The 17,676-nt window shown below is 38.6% G+C and overlaps 1 protein-coding gene across 1 annotated transcript; it reads left to right on the forward strand.

The window, feature by feature from the left end:
- Nucleotides 1-79: 79 nt before the first annotated feature.
- gldc (glycine dehydrogenase (decarboxylating)) lies at nt 80-17,673 on the forward strand. The gene is made up of 25 exons (XM_073861052.1): nt 80-319; nt 435-513; nt 2,719-2,854; nt 3,558-3,722; nt 4,280-4,357; nt 4,437-4,584; nt 5,223-5,419; nt 5,535-5,631; nt 5,707-5,812; nt 8,450-8,589; nt 8,709-8,789; nt 8,879-8,973; nt 9,065-9,152; nt 9,229-9,270; nt 9,352-9,494; nt 10,847-10,922; nt 14,143-14,268; nt 14,561-14,710; nt 14,797-14,909; nt 14,991-15,132; nt 15,222-15,333; nt 16,552-16,647; nt 16,734-16,906; nt 17,020-17,100; nt 17,178-17,673. Exons 1-25 carry the CDS (start codon nt 80-82, stop codon nt 17,313-17,315), a joined length of 3,042 nt encoding a protein of 1,013 aa, XP_073717153.1. The 3' UTR covers nt 17,316-17,673.
- The last annotated feature ends 3 nt before the right edge of the window (nt 17,674-17,676 follow it).

Consider the following 17,676-nt stretch of genomic DNA (forward strand, 5'->3'; position numbering starts at 1 on the left):
CACTGAGTGGCTTGCACGGCGTGGAGGTTGGCTGAACGAGATTCCTCTATTTAGTTGAAGAAGATTTAAAGTAAATAACATGCAGTGTTGCGCTAAATCATGGGGCTTAATCATCAGCAGAACGATACCGTACAGGAATAAATGCAACGCTGACACATTTAGGAAAGTTAAGGGTTTGGCTCGAACCCTGAGCACCTCACAAGCTCTGTGGTCCAGGAAGATTGAACGGATCCTGCCGAGGCACGATGATTTCTCCGAAAGACACATCGGACCGGGTGACAAAGAGAAGCGAGAGATGCTCAACACACTTGGACTTGAGGTAACTGTATGCATATTTTTTTATAAAGTAGAAATCAAGCGCACTTCATTATTCACTCTGTGCAAGTTGCACATACATTCATATTTACATTTTTTTATCATCTCTTCGATTGCAGTCAATCTCTCATCTCATTGAAAACACAGTTCCCGCATCCATCCGCCTGGGAAGAAGTTTGAAAATGGACGATCCACTGTGTGAGTTTTTGCCTCGCGCCAATGCAAGCACGTGCCGTTTGTTGACGTGTTTTCATCGCGTATTTTGTTGCATCTGTCTTCGATCGCAAACATTTGCATCTTTTGCGTTAAACGTTTGTTTTACACCCCAAATTGGGATTAGAGTCGACAAAGGAGGCTCGAATGTGGGTTACACGCTCTTTGTGTGTCAATGGTGGGTTTAAGTCTTCCTTTGAACATATTTGGAGTTGTTTTTGCGGATCTCCTGACGCCCACCGCCGATGCCAATAGGATGACAAACCGGGTGTAAAGTTCAGCGTCACACGGCCAGTTTGATCTGGTTAGCAGTGGCAGCCCTTAACATGTACAGCTTTGCGTAATGTCACAATCATGCATTAACATTGCACGCAACTTTCAGCATTTGATAAATAGCGCATTTGCTTAAATGGAAAAAATGCGTTAACCTGACCAAATTGATGCTTTACATTTGAATACCTTTTTTTTTTTTTTTAAGAAAAAACTAATCTTAAACATTTTTACTTTTAATTTTTTGAAAACTTTAAACCTTGCTTTGAATATATCCACGTGCATACATTTTTATTTATTTATTTACATTTATGCATTCAGCAGACGCTTTTATCCAAATCATACATTTACATTGCGTTCAAAATATACATTTAAAACGGCGTTTTTAACACAAGTGTGTCTTTTTTATTTATGTGGGCACATTGTACCACCACTTTACTTATTAACATGATTTGTTAAAGTGACTTCCTCCCCTCATACCGTAGTTATGCATGACAGAAAAGCTTGCATTTTAAAGGTAAAGAGTGTTGTTAAGTCTGATGTATGGCACGAGTCGGTTTATGCCTGTTTGAGTCTGTGAATCTGATGATGGTGGGCTAATACTGGATTCTGCTGGTTCATATAACTGTTTGTGTGCGCGCGCGCGCGCTTGTGTCTTAAAGCAAAATGTAAAATGCCGCCTCATTTAAAAGTAGATTTGGATGTAATTGTCAGCTAAATTGTTATAGGCAAATTTCATTTTTTGTTTTTGACTGTTTTCAACAAAATGTTATGAACACAATACAATATTGACTGAGTAAGATCATATCAAATATTAAACTTGATGCTCCTAATCTCATCATTATGATAAGACCTGGATTTCACAGACAGGGCCACATTTATTTTTATTATAAATAAAACTTAATTATGCTGCAAGCACAGCTTTGTAGACAATGCTTACATTTTAAGTCTTTTTGGACAAAAGCCTCTGTTAAATGAATAAATGTTAATTTAAGGTGGTCAGTAATGCCCCCGTCGACCCCTCTGTCTAACTGTTTTTACTACACCATTATCTTTGCCCTGTTCACTTGCTGTGTTGCTAAGCTGCAGAACAATGCCTGGGGAATTTTGTGTGTCTGTGTGTTGTTTCTGTGTTGTGTGTGTCTGTGTGCGCTGGCTTCAGTGGTTTCCAGAAACTTGTATTTATACTGCTTACCTAGGCATCATCCCTACTGTATATGGGCTTTTTGTCACCTTTAAAGGGACACTACACTTTTTTTGAAAATACGTTCATTTTCAAGCTCCCCTAGAGTTAAACATTTGCTTTACCGTTTTGGAATCCATTCAGCTGATCTCCGGGTCTGGCAGTACCACTTTTAGCATAGCTTAGCATAATCCATTGAATCTGATTAGACCATTAGCATTGCGCTTAAAAGTAACCAAAGAGTTTTCAAAACGGTAAAAATCAAATGTTTAACACTATGGGAGCTGGAAAATTGACCTATTTTCAGGAGGAGTGGAGTGTCCCTTTAACAGAGTTTTACAGTAACAAAATTGACACTATTTGGATTTCCTGTTGTTCGAATTAGTTAATTAAAAATCGAACCATTTGAAAAATGCAGAAAAAATAATGACTTTGGACACTAAAAGTATCTGCAATTATATAATCGCCTATGTGTTTACAAGATGTTTATTTCGGTCTCAAGTCTTGTGAGAAGCCTATTTTGAGTCATAGTGGCCATCGCTTGTTAAAATGAAAGCAAAGATGCATTCGTTTTGACTCGGCACAACCAGTTTTTGTTCTCAAAACAAAAAAAAGAGGTCGGGGCTGAATCATCTATTTACTGTTACATCAGACTGTACTCTCGTTTGGTGACATAATGTTCTTCCAATAATCTCAGATGTAATCTTATCTATTGTGTGTGTGTTTCATCATTGCAGGTGAGAATGAGATTCTTGATTCACTCCAGAAGATTGCCTCCAGAAATAAGATGTGGAGGTCTTATATAGGAATGGGTTATTATAACTGCTTCGTTCCACCGGTCATACAAAGAAACCTGCTTGAGAATTCTGGATGGTATGTGTCTGTTTAAATGCTTTTGGGAGGCGTTTCTATTTGAAGTACTAAATACTGAATTGCGTTACCATCTGTCACATCTGCAGTACATACTTGGTCCAAAAACAAATTGAAGCAAGATGGCTTTTTTGTTTTAGGAGACGTACATTCAATATCACTGAAGCACGTATCTATCCAGTTTCGAACCCACAGACGATTATATACACTTTAAAGGGACACTCCACTTTTTTTTAAAATATGCTAATTTTAATTGATTTACCTTTTTGGAATCCATTTAGCTGATGTCCGGGTCTGGCGTTAGCACTTTTAGCATAGCTTAGCACAATCCATGAAATCTGATTAGACCATTAGCATTGCGCTTAAAAATAACCAACTCTCAAACTCTTGCATTGGCGTTTTTCAACCAGGAAGTAGAGGGCTGTAGTCCAAACCTGCCCTTCGCTGTAGGCTTTGAAAGGGGAATTCTGTTAAAAGTAAATATATTGCCTGGCAGTGAACTTTGAGCTTTATAATTTTTCAGGTATTATGGTCTAAAAGCAACATTACAAACTAATTACAGTTTGAAAAATGGAATCAGGAAGAACGTGACCTTTAATTTTTCATATTGCACACTTGCACTTTTCCCTCACCTACTAATGTCATTATTTAAGGTTTGTAAATTTGACCTTTAAATCAATGCATATCTTTTTGGTATACTTTCTAGGGTGACTCAGTATACGCCCTACCAGCCTGAGGTTTCTCAAGGGCGCCTCGAGAGTTTGCTCAATTATCAGACATTGGTTTGTGACATCACTGGAATGGCAGTAGCTAATGCGTCGTTGCTGGATGAAGGAACCGCGGCTGCAGAAGCCATGCAACTCTGCCACAGGTTAGTGGATGACTAAAGTGATGTTACGACATTTAGAGTCACTACTAGGCCTGGGGCGGTAATCCCGCCTTACGTGACCAAAGCTCCTCACCGTTATCACAGCAAAAAAAAAAAAACTTGAAACGTTGGTTACTTTACCAGACCCTCAGGGCAGCAATAATTTGCGTCATTTACAGGCCATTCACAAATTATGGATAGAAAAGTGACGAAATGTCTGTAGGCAGGTGTGGACACGCACAATGCGTTAACATATTTTTTTCTTTTAACTGATACTATTAATTGTTGAATGTTGAAATTGAAGAAATGTTGAAGGAAATAATATTCACATTACATGTTTCTTTATTAATTTGCACATGTTTTGAATTGAAGATATATAAATCATGCATGTTATTTAACTTGTTGTCTTGCCAATAAACCGCAAAACCGTGGGAATTTGTTGATTACCCGCCACGGTAATAAAAAATCCAAACCGGCCCAGCCCTAGTCACTGCAGGGCTGGGAGTGAACACTTCCTAGTAAACATGGCAGTTAATTTGCTCACCTGTTTCTTTTCACAGGCAAAACAAAAGAAGAACATTTTACATTGACCCACGCTGTCATCCCCAGACTATTGCAGTCGTGCAAACCAGAGCAAAGTACGTAGATTGGGATTTTTTCCCCCACAATATATTCACCAATATGTCGAACAGTGTTATGATATTGAGTCTGGTTTAGTTATATCGGTGTGAAGACGATTCTCAAGCTTCCTCATGAGATGGACTTCAGCGGTAAGGACGTTAGCGGTGTTCTCTTCCAATATCCTGATACTGAGGGCCGGGTTGAAGATTTCACCGAACTGGTTGATCGGGCTCACAAGGCTGGCGTATGTACCTTCCGGATATCCTAGTTGTTATTTCGCTGATATTTACCATTTCAGATTTTGTGAATTTAAAGTCTGTATAAAGTCATTTCAGAGAATTTTTTTTATTCACAATATAAGTGTTAGAAATGTATTGCTGAAACGTGTTACAAAGACTGTGATCTGTGTAGTACTGAATTTTGGAGTTACACCGTTAAACAGTTTAGCCACATTTGTGTTCAGGATTATTTGGGGCAGAGCTAAAACGGAGGCTCGATGATGCACTGGAGCCACCGATCATGGCTCCGCCCCAACACAATTGCGAGCATCCTTTCCGGTTGTAGCGGTTTTTGAAAGTTAAAAGAGATGGCAGCGTTCCTGTGAGTGGGTGTGGTTTCAGTGCTGACAGCAGACACGCCCCCAGCATTTAAGAGTAGAGAATCCTGCCTGTATTTTTATACAATTTTGTAAACTTTATTTATTTGGCATTGACCCTGACTTGAGTCATTCAAATTTGGCTGGGTGGTTAATATCACATTAAAATCGGACTTTACACGGACTTTAAAGTTATAATTTATCCACCGTCCTGTCATGCATTTGCGTTTTAATTTAAAACTATTTAACTCTTACTCCTGCATAAAAAAACAATGTTTATTTTAAAGGCACTGGCATGCTGTGCCACAGACTTGTTGGCGCTCTGCGTGCTGCGTCCTCCTGGTGAGTTCGGAGTAGACATCGCTCTCGGCAACTCCCAGCGCTTCGGCGTTCCCCTCTGCTACGGCGGACCTCACGCCGCCTTCTTCGCCGTCAAAGAAAATCTTGTCAGGATGATGCCGGGAAGGATGGTTGGAGTGACCAGGTGGGTTTAAATCGTTGTTGTTAACCACCGATCATTTATGAAAAATCCTAAAGAGCACTTGCTAATATGTTGGAAGCGTATACAGACTCTCCAATCCTTCTTGCATCTTTTAAAGAGATGCCGCCGGAAAGGAAGTTTATCGTCTGGCTCTGCAAACCAGAGAGCAGCACATCCGTAGAGACAAAGCCACCAGTAACATCTGCACAGCTCAGGTAAAGCTCCACGATTCAAACATTTCTATTGTGACGTTGTTCGGTTTTTGTGCTCAATCGTGTGTTGAATTTCAGGCTCTTCTTGCCAACATGGCCGCGATGTTTGCGTTGTATCACGGACCTCAAGGCTTAAAACACATCGCAGAAAGGACCCACAATGCAACATTGATTCTAGCAGAAGGCAAGTAGTGCAGTAGTTTTTTATAGTTATATGGAGTACCAAGATACTATTTAAACGTTTTAAATAGGGATGCACTGATGTATCAGCCTATTAACTGTATCGGCTGATCGTTTAAAACAGCCTATGATTGGGTCAGACTATATCAAAGAGGACAGAAGAACGCACAGTAGCTGCATTTCCATTACCCTTCAAATTGCCCAAATTGAAATCGTACCCAACAGAAACATGGCAATTTCACAAAAGCTCCCATATATCGCAAAAATTTTTGCTCTTGTTTGAGGTGGGATTTCAGGCGAAAAAATATAAAAATATATCGCAAAACTGCAATGGAAACATTTTGATCTAATTTGCATTGTGTAAAACTCACATGATCATTCTTTAAAGTCACAATGAAATTGAAATGAAAAACTGTAATTTGGAATATTGTGGGGTTTTTTTTACAAATTACTTATCTGTGAGCATTTTTCTTTATTTTTTAAATCATGTGCCCTCATAATCTTTAATCAAACGCAAATCTCCTTACTTCCGGTCACATGGTATGGCAGGTGGGCGAGGTCCGGGAAAAGATGGCAGTGATCAGCAAATGGCAACTTGACCTAACTTCAAACAATCTAATCAGTTCTCGATGGACGAATTTAAGTTCAGTCCTACCTTTTTCATTTGAAAAGCCATTTCACAAGCCTTTTTTAAGATGTTTTTAAGATGTCAAATAAATCATTGGTGTCCCCAGAGTACGTATGTTAAGTTTTAGCTGAAAATACCATATAGATCTTTTATTATAACATGTTAAAATTGTCACTTTGTAGGTGTGAGCCAAAATGTGCTGTTTTTAGGTGTGTCCTTTTAAATGCCAATGATCTGATCTCTGCACTAAATGGCAGTGCCGTGGTTAAATAGTGCAGATTAAGGGGCAGTTTTATCCCCTTCTGACATCACAAGGGGAGCAAAATTTCAATGTTCTATTTTTTACATGCTTTCAAAGAATGGTTTTCAAAACAAAGTTACTGGGTTGTTCTTTTTCACATTTTCTAGGTTAATAGAAGCACTGAAGACCCAATTGTAGCACTTAAACATGGAAAAAGTCATATGTCCTCTTTAAATATGGTGTGCTATGTTTGATTGGAGGACAAGACAAAAGAGGTGTGTTTGACTTCACGTGGCATCACCGGAACCGCATGACATCAAAATACAGAGAGTCAGGAGTCGACTGCTCTGTATGCTTATGAGTTGCTCTTGCTGTATTTTGAATCCATCCGCATGTCGGTCTACGTGGTGCCATATGAAGTCAAACTCTAAATTAACTAAATTATGTTTTAGTCGCATCATAACGGTTAATAGAAACTGTCCTTCCGCAAAAGTTTTAAGCTCTGCACTTGAATATCGTGAAAATCTGACTTTTCACATGTTTAAGTGCTATGGTTGGATCCCTAGTGCTTCTATCAATTTATTACACGGCTCTCTGGAATGCTTGATTCTGATTGGTCAATTGAGACATTTGCAGGTTCATTCTTTTCAAATATTTAACCGCTCCAAAGTAATAACGCATAGCCGGTACTACTTATACGATTAAAATCGCTCCGCGCCAATAAAGACCAATAAAGATTACTGTTTGGTGCCATCTTGTGACAAACACTGGACAACCACAATTAAGAATGGAACATTTTGACATTAATTTTAACATTTAAACAGTGGATAGAAGAACGAACAACGACAAGACACAGAGAGCTTACTGAGACTGAACTTGACAAAATAGAGCATGACAGCTACGAAGCCAACACACAAAAAAATACAGAATGGGCATTAAAACTTCTCAAAGACTGGCGACAATTCAAAAATGGAGACAGACAAGTATGAAGCAGAGGATCTTAATAAGGTATTACGATCATTTTATGCATCAGTGCAAAGTTTCGCGGAAGGATAAAAATGTTAATTTAAAACAAATATGCCAATAAAATGTTTCATATTCATGTTTTTCTTATGTGACAAGTAGCCGTGTAATAAGCGGGATAATGTAGAGGCAGCTGGTAGTTATCGTGAAAATAAGCCCCTTCAGTGTGATACAAGACCCTCCGCTTTGGGTCCTAATCACACTGTGGGGGCTTATTTCCCGATAACTACCGGCTGCCTCTACATTATCCCTTACATAGAAAATGTGAAAAAGAACAACCCAATAACTTAGTTTTGGTAAACCATTCCCTGCAAGCATGTGAAAAACGGGTCATTGAAGTTTGGCTCCCCTTGTGATGTCAGAAGGGAATTTTATAACAATTCCGACCCTTGGTCTGCCCTATCCAGCCATGGCACTGTCATTTTGTGCAGATATCAGCTCATTTTCATTTTAAAGGACACATCCAAAAACGGGACATTATTGGTCGCTCTTACAAAGTGGTAATTTTAACATGCTATACTAAATTATTTATATGATATTTTGAGCTAGAACTTCACATGCATACTCTGGGGAGACCAAAGATTTATTCGACATATTATAAAAGTCTTGTGAAATGTCCCCTTTAAAACATGGAGTATAAAGCTAACAACTATCGGTATCGGTAAAAATCATGCTAAGTAATCGAATATGGACGCAAATTTTGTATCGGTGCATCCCTAGTTTTAAATGTATGTTTTTGTCAAAAATAGGTTTGAAAAGAGCTGGACACAAACTCCAGCATGATAACTTCTTTGACACGCTTAAGATAAACTGCGGTGTGGCTGGAAAGGACATTTTAGAAAAAGCTATGCAGAGGGAGATCAACTTACGCTTCTACAGTGATGGAGTGGTGAGTCTTGTTTACTACGCTTCGCTTCATGAAAGCATGTGTGCACATAAATCATTTAGGTTGAAAACAAGAAAACGGATGGCGCATGCATGTGTTTTAAATAGTCGTGTGGTTTTTAGCTTGGAGTGTCTCTGGACGAAACCGTGACGGAGAGAGACTTGGATGATCTTCTCTGGGTCTTTGGCTGCGAATCTTCAGCTGTGAGTCACTGCCTGATGCAGAAAATGTGTTCATTTTTGGATGGTAGACTCTTATTTGCCTTTACGATTCATCCCTTTTCATTTATCAGGAGCTTATCGCTGAGAAAATGAGTGAGAGAAGCAAAGGATTGTTGGCAAGCCCGTTCAAGAGAACCAGCACGTTTCTTACCCATCCAGTGTTTAACAGTTAGTTTGCTAAGGGTAGTTACTGTAATAATAAACGTGTTCACGTGTTGAATATTGACTGATATGAATTGTCTGCATATGATAAATTTCAGTTATCACTCTGAGACTAATATTGTACGATACATGAAACGTTTGGAAAACAAGGATATTTCCCTCGTCCACAGTATGATTCCATTGGTAAGTAAAGTTTGCATTTCATCCCTTGTGATGATGTCAGATGAACTTCCTTAATAATTGTGTCGGTTAAATCCAGGGCTCCTGCACTATGAAGCTGAACAGTTCGTCCGAGCTCATGGTAAGTCACCGCTATCCTCTTAATTCAGAGTTATATGTGAACCAATCTCATCCTTTTGCTCTTTCTCAAACTCTTCAACAGCCAATAACCTGGAGAGAATTTGCTAACATCCATCCGTTTGTGCCGCTGGAGCAGGCTGAAGGTTATCAGCAGCTCTTCAGACAGCTAGAGAAAGACCTTTGTGAGATCACAGGATATGATAAGATCTCATTTCAACCAAATAGGTAAGCTAAAATGGATTTTCACATCAGTAAATACTACGTTCTTAAAGTCCCCCTGTAGTTGATTTTTTTTATCACTTAAAACTTATCTTTGAGCATCATAATGAGCATGTGTAAACGTTTTCCCCTTCACGATAATTTCTTTACGCTTTAAAACAGCTTGAATGTAACTACACTCATGCCTCATTTAGTATACGTGGATATATGAATATGCAAATTAGTCGGCTTCTCCAGTCTCTCGCACTACGTTGGACCATAGATATACATGTAAATAGATGCCACATTCAGCAGTTTCAGACACATAATTGCTAAGTCTGGTTTCACACAACGCATATGTAAACTGTGTGTTTGCAGAACTAATATTTTTAGCGCTGATGTTAACCTGTTGGAGCATTCACACTGCATGTATGAACATCACAAGTAGAGCTGAAGCAGTCTATGCAGCGTCCATACATATTATCTATGGCTCAAACTACTGATCCACTGTGTTGATGTGATTGGTTACATAGGCGTGATTTTCTTCTGCTCAGCACAACGGCATGCAATGCTTGGGTTGCTTAGCAACGGCAGACGCTACGGGAGCGCACATGCGCCTTTTTGGGCTATTTTAGACGCGAAATGTGAAACGCCCCTTATTCAGCTTATCATCAAAGTGTTGTAGATAATACAACATGTGAGATCGAACAATCAGAGCGGCTCCTACATTTTTTTTAAAGCGTTTAAAATGAATTGAGTGTATCTGACGTTTTTCATCTATGATTGGTTACACATTTAAAACCGAGGAAATTTAAACCACCACTTTCTTTAAGATACTCTGAAATGATGTTAAGCATGGTTTGTCTTGAATCACGTTAAAAACACTACATATACACAACAATAAAAATTAATTTTTAACACGGGGACTTTTTTCAAATAAAATTTTAGCGTTATATCTTAAAAACAGTTTGACACAAGTAATTTTGTATACAAAAATAATTTTAGCACAAACGTCAACTTTGACCGATGTTTTTGATTATAGCCATGAAAGTTTTACTTTGCTTGCTGTATATTTGGCAGTTGTATACTTGCTTTAAATGACACAGTCTGTTAGTTTCGCTGTTGAAGGAAGAGAATCAATCACGTGGTTTATTTTATTCGTAGTTAACGTTGTCCTGTGGTTCACAGAACAAATGTCAACATGCCATTTATTTTTATTCCGGCTCTGATAAGTTTGGGGGTGTGTATGCGTCAATGCATTCTACTTGGTCGACACTTTAACCGGACTATTAGCATACTGTACTAACAGATCTTATCTTTGAACTCTGGTTAACTGTTACATGTACATGATAGGATTGATTTTTTTTTTTGTCCCGTAGTGGTGCGCAGGGAGAATATGCGGGTCTGGCTGCCATCAAAGCCTATCTGAATTCCAAAGGAGAATCTCACAGAACGGTAAGTATCATCTCACAGTAAAGAAAACCAACTCTCTAGACCAAAAATGTACATTTATGCATTTGGCATCTGGAGTGAGTCACAATCTATCCATTTTTATCAGTACGTGTTTTCCTTGGGATTCGAACCCACAACCTTTGCACTGCAATGCTGTATCAATTGATCTTTTGAAACATAGATATGGAATTAAATGTTAAGGAGAGCCAAAAGCACTTTCCTCATCCAAAATATTGAAAGATCTTAAATACTTGAAGATGTCAGTCTTGAACGCCTTACATTCTTTTGAAGCCTTTATTGAATTTTTATGTGAGCTACTGAAACGACATCATCTATAAAATTGGTTTGCAAATGTTTCGCGACCGATACAGAAAACTTTGACCATTTCCAAACGTGAGGTGAGACTCGCTGGTATAAACTTTCATGAGCTAGAAAGTTTGAAAAGTGGCAAATTCCTAGAAAGGCAAAACAAGATCAGCGCTAAAAGTGCTTAGTCAGTCAAGTCATTACAGCGTTTTGTAATCTGGCCTTTGTTTTTATCAGCTCCCTTATAAGCAGATCTTAGATAGCTCTTTAACACAGCCAAGGTTCAAACTGCCATGCTTGATCAAATAACCGTGGAAAACAAGCATCCGCTTGGAGGATTCAGATCCATATTTGGTGATTTTTAAGAGTCTTTGATTGCACAATTTTATGTATTTAGGCCACTGTGTTCCATGTCAGAGGTCCGGTATACGGTCGACATGGTTTTATTTGACATAGTTGTTGCGTGGCAAAATTGATTTACATTTTTTGAGGCAAACATTTTATCCAAAGTGTATTCAAGCTATACATTTTATTAGCATGTGTGATTCCTGAGGATCGAACCGGCAACCTTTGCACTGCTAACGCAATGCTCTACGGATTGAGCCACAGGAATTTGCTTCACAAACAGAGTTCCCCAACAATAGCTGTGTTTCTATTACCATTCAATTTGCGCAAATTGAAAACTCACCCAATGGAAACAGTAATTTTGCATAAACTCTCATATCGCAAAAGTTTTCACGCTCAGGTGAGGTGGTTATTCAGGTCATTCAAAAAAGGAATATCGCAAAACTGCAATGGAAACATTTTATTTGCATTCACAGTGCGTAAAAGTCACAGGATCATTCTTTAAGAATGGCGCGGTATGTTTGTCGACCTCATGTGGGATCACATGTGCGCTATTTGGGAGTGGACTTCTCTGTATGCTTTCAATTCGCTCTTGCGGTATTTTGATGTCATCCGCCTGTCGATCTGCACGGTGCCTTATGAAGTCACACACCTGTCGCCCTGGTTTTTGGAATAACTTATTGCAAGACAACAAAATTACATTTTATTCGGTTAACGAATTGTCATTTTTAAAAAATGGTGCTAAATAGGGCTGCATTAAAACTAAACTAATCATTTGCAGAATAAAAATTTTAGTTTACATAGAGTGTGTGTGTGTGTGTGTGTGTGTACTGTGTATAATAATATATAAATACACTCACATTCATGTGTATGTAAGCAATAAGGTACGAGAGGCTGTGCTGTATCGTGAATAAGTAACGGCTGAAGGGCGTTGTTACTGTGGGTTTACACCAGCCGCATTTGAGGCGTCAAATTCGCGTCTAGTTTGCCGCTTGAACATTTCAAGTTTACATTTTCCGTGTGAAATTCTAGTCATGGAGACATTCACGCAGAAATTCGCGTCATGGGAGGGGCTTCTGTGATCGGCTCGCTTCCTGTAATCATGTCACTACTAGAGCAAGCTCCTGATTGGTTAACACGGCGCGTTTTTCTGCAAAAGTTCAATTTTTTTTAACTTGCGCATTTCCGCGGGAACGCTAAATTCGTGCAAACTAAACGCGCGAATGAGGCGGACTCGTGTCTGCCACTCTCAACGCCTCATTTGTGCCGCGAGACCACCAGACGTCTTCACATTGACTTAACATTGAAACACAGCTATTGACCAATCGGAATCAAGGATTGGAACTAACCGTTTTATAAATGTATATAAACACACATGCATTTATATATTTAAGAAATATTTACATGTGTATATTTTAGTGATGCACCGATATTTATCGGCCGATTTTTGATGAATTTGAAACCATCGGCAATAAGACAAGAGGCCGATACCGATTGTTTATTAATTACCCGCATGAAGGCAATGAGTTGCATGTCTGTTGTTCAATTAAAATGATTTAATGTTCTGGTGTGCACTATACTTAAGTACCGAAAGAAAACCTTTGTTGAGCTGACTCAAATGTCTTGGACAATAAAAGAAACAGACTGCACTTTAGTGGAGGAAAAGAAGTCCAACTTTTTTTGAAGTAGCAATATTTATACTCTGTTTAAAGCAATAGCACTGGCATTATTTATGTTTATTAAAGAAATCCATGAGTTAATGTTGTTAATAAAAGAAATGCTGAATAGCAAAACCCACCTTTGAAGGTTGTCATGATGTCTTATTATATTTGTTTTGCTTAATTTGTGCCTCTCTTCTTATGTTGGTCAGTTGAATGTTAATTAGATCCAATCCATGTTCAGTAAAAATAATTTGATGCAGAAATAAACTAGCTAATAGACCAACTGTATAGTAGGGATGTCCTGATACCACTTTTTTATTTCCGATCCGATTTCAAAACCAGAATTCCGAATATCAGCCGATACAGATACCTGCCCGATACTACTGTAATTAAATGTGTATAGTGCTTTCTGCTACATCTAGTATAATTTTAATTGTAAAAAATATATTTTTTAAATGATTTTCAAGTTACAGGAACATTAGTAATTATTAATTTGTGTAATTAATTATTAATCATGGCAGTGTTTATGAGAACATATAACAGGTACAGAAGATATAACATCGGCCAGAAGTTATAACATCGGCCAGAAGTTGTCCGTTTAAATCGGTATCGGCCCAAAAATCCTATCGGTGCATCCCTAGTATTTTTATATTTATAATACACTTTTTTTCTTAAAATTATGTGTGTATTTATAGAGGTATAGAGAGATACAGGTAGAGAGAGATCTAGAGATACAGGTATAGAGATACAGATATACATAATTATTACATAGTACACAGATATTATATAAACAAAACTTCTATACTGCAAACGGTTAGTTGCGATTTAATTGTTATGCAGCCCTGGTGCTAAAGTTTTGCACACATCTTTAATGGAAGCACAGCCTATGAATCTGTTATGAATCTCTTCAGGTCTGTTTGATTCCTAAATCGGCTCATGGGACGAATCCTGCCAGTGCTCAGATGGCTGGCATGAAGGTTCAGGTGGTGGAGGTGGATAAAGATGGCAGCATCGATGTGGCTCACCTCAAAGCAATGGTACGTACAGTACAGTACAGTTCTCCTGTACGATGATGTAATCTGCAGGACAGGTTGACCTTTAGTCAATACTTAACTAGATATTGTTACTTAACCATTAACAAGCGTTTAATGGTTAGGTACAATCGTTTACGGTTAAAGCTGAAGTGTATTATTTATGCACCAGTAGTACCGCCCATGATTTAATTTGCTTTGATTAAGCCAATCCTTCTATGTTTGGATGTTAATCCGTATGAATCTGGAATAGAATGAATTTGCTTTTGTAATTCTTGTCATCTCTAACCTCTCATAGGTGGACAAACATAAAGCAAATCTTGCTGCCATTATGATCACTTACCCCTCCACAAACGGTGTGTTTGAGGAGAACGTCAGTGAGGTCTGTGATCTCATTCATCAAAATGGAGGACAGGTGTACCTGGATGGTGCCAACATGAACGCCCAGGTATGTAAAAAAAAAAGAGTTGATATTGGGAGTAAAATCCTCTATACCTCCAGCATTTGAATGTGCATGTATGACATTTCATACAGGTGGGCTTATGCCGACCGGGAGACTACGGCTCAGATGTGTCTCATTTGAATCTTCACAAAACCTTCTGCATTCCTCACGGTGGAGGTGGACCTGGGATGGGACCGATAGGAGTGTAAGCATTTGTTTTATTTTAGGGATAAAATGTAAAGGTTGGAGGTTTGGGTCAACGACTGAAAATGAGGTTCTCTTACAGGAAACAGCATCTTGCTCCCTTCCTTCCCAGTCACCCGGTTGTGAACATTCAGTTCAGCGATGCGCTGAGCTCTCTGGGTACCATCAGCGCTGCACCCTGGGGCTCTAGTGCCATCCTGCCCATCTCATGGGCTTACATTAAGGTCCCGCTAGCCTTTCTAACATCTTAACATGCTTTTGTTTGTATTTCTGAATACCTCATTTATTTGGGTTTTGGTTTTGTATTCAACAGATGATGGGTTCGAAGGGTCTTGTGCACGCTACAGAGGTGGCCATTCTTAATGCCAACTACATGGTTAAAAGATTGGAAAACCATTACAAAATTCTTTTCAGGGGCACTAAAGGTTGGTTGAATGTTATGCCAAATCTGGTCTTGCATTTGAACCTTGTTCAACCAATAATGCAAAATTAAGGTGGATTTTTTTTTTTTTCAATGCATTTAGTGATGTACAAACAGCATCTTTAAAGGATAAGTCAATTTTCTTAAAAAAAAAAAATCCAGACAACTTAATCACCACCATGTCACCCAAAATGTTGATGCCTTTCTTTGTTCAGTCAAGAAATTATGTTTTTGATGAAACATTCCAGGATTTTTCTAATTTTTAATGGACCCCAACACTTAACAGTTTTAATGCAGTTTCAAATTGCTGTTTCAAAGGACTCTAAACGATCTCAAACGAGGCATAAGGTTCTTATCTAGCAAAACGATTGTCATTTTTGGCAAGAAAAATAAAAAATAGGAACTTTTTAAACCGCAACTTCTCTTCATCCAGCAGTGTGACGAGCCAGCGCGACCTCACGTTATTGCGTAATGCTGTGGAAAGGTCACGTGTTACACATATAAAACACACATTTGCGGACCATTTTAAACAACAAACTGACACAAGGACATTAATTAGTATCATTCCACATACAACAACGTCGGAACGGTCCTCTTTCTCCACACTTGTAAACACTGGGGCGTAGTTTCGCATACGTCCTCTGTGTGACCTCTTGAAGTGATGACGTATTACGTGAGGTCGCGCTGGCACGTCACATGACCAAAGGAAGACGAGAAGTTGTGATTTAAAAGTGCATATTTTTTATTTTTATTGCCAACAATGACAATTGTTTCGCTAGATAAGACCATTATGCCTCGTTTGAGATCGTTTAGAGTCCTTTGAAACTGCAATTTTAAACTGCATTAAAACTTTTAAAGGTATAGCGGAGGATTTTCTCGAGTTTTAGAAAAGAACCGCCGCCTTCACTTTTTTAAAAAATGCAATTGTGCAACACTCCTGATTGACAACTAGGAGGACCAATAGGCTTGATGATCCACCTGGAAAAAGAAAATCCTCCGCAATACCTTTAAGTGTTGGGGTCCATTAAAGTCCATTAAAATTAGAAAAATCCTGGAATGTTTTCATCAAAAAACATAATTTCTTCTTGACTGAACAAAGAAAGACATTAACATTTGGATGACATGGTGGTGAGTAAATAATCTGGATTTTGTTTTTAAGAAAATGTACTAATCCTTTAAGTAAATGAGTAATGCAAAAATCTTACTTTTTATGCTTTTATAGGATTTGTTGCCCACGAATTTATTCTGGATGTCCGGCCCTTTAAGAAAACCGCAAACATTGAGGCAGTTGACGTAGCAAAACGGCTGCAAGATTACGGTAGGTGGCTGTAAAATAAAGCCGTAAATGCATATTTTATAGGGGTTTGTGCTGATGATCAAAAACCTTTAATTTTCCTGCACTAGGTTTTCACGCACCCACCATGTCATGGCCTGTAGCGGGAACTCTGATGATCGAACCCACAGAGTCGGAGGACAAAGCCGAGCTGGACCGGTTCTGTGACTCGCTGTTGGCTATACGTCAAGAGATCGCAGACATCGAGGAGGGCAGAATGGATTCCAGGGTTAATCCTTTAAAGGTGATGTCATGCTTTTTATTAAATATAAATACAGTAACTCTTTAGGGACCGTACATCAGAGCACTCATAATAACATATAAAAATTCTTGCTTTGTCTTTCATGATCAAATAAGATGGCTCCTCACTCATTGGCCTGTATTACCTCCACCACATGGGACCGGCCGTACTCCAGAGAGTTTGCTGCCTTTCCCATGGTATGTTGAGCACCTTTTATCTTATTATTCATATTCATTTTGAGAAGATTTGTGAATACCTCTTAACGTCGTTTTAGCCTTTCGTGAGACCCGAGACCAAGTTCTGGCCGACAATTTCAAGGATCGATGACATTTATGGAGACCAACATCTTGTCTGCACCTGCCCACCCATGGATGTCTACGAGTCTCCGTATGAAGAGCGAGCTTCATCGTGACCTCATGTGATGTCATCCAAATGAACCATTCCCGTTAAAGTCATCCCTCTCTTTCTCCTGTGATTACAGTTTTCCTTCAATGCACACATAGCTGGCCTCTTGTTACTCTACTAAAACAATCCAAATCTGACTTGGATACTGTAATCCACCTGTATAGGGGTTCTTTATTTTGACGTTTTTATATTTTTATTCACTGTACGGAAAGCGTTTGGGTCTTTTGGTCTGTATGTAGCCGTAACTTACCGGCATTGTTATCGATGTTAACAATAATTTTTATAGATGTAACGCTTTCTAATTATTTAAGAAATTGTATTCGAGCCTGTTTGTAGCAGTTTAATAAATATTTTAAAAGAAGAAACGT

The sequence above is a fragment of the Misgurnus anguillicaudatus genome, chromosome 22 (genome assembly GCF_027580225.2).
Source record: "Misgurnus anguillicaudatus chromosome 22, ASM2758022v2, whole genome shotgun sequence".
Taxonomy (NCBI): domain Eukaryota; kingdom Metazoa; phylum Chordata; class Actinopteri; order Cypriniformes; family Cobitidae; genus Misgurnus; species Misgurnus anguillicaudatus.

Bases quoted from the DNA above. Each gene is read 5' to 3' on its own strand.
- gldc (XM_073861052.1), top strand. From the start codon at position 80: ATGCAGTGTTGCGCTAAATCATGGGGCTTAATCATCAGCAGAACGATA. The intron at 8,974-9,064 runs CAGTTAGTTTGC...TATGATAAATTT, and splicing joins CTTACCCATCCAGTGTTTAA to CAGTTATCACTCTGAGACTA. The intron at 14,910-14,990 runs GTAAGCATTTGT...GTTCTCTTACAG, and splicing joins GGGATGGGACCGATAGGAGT to GAAACAGCATCTTGCTCCCT.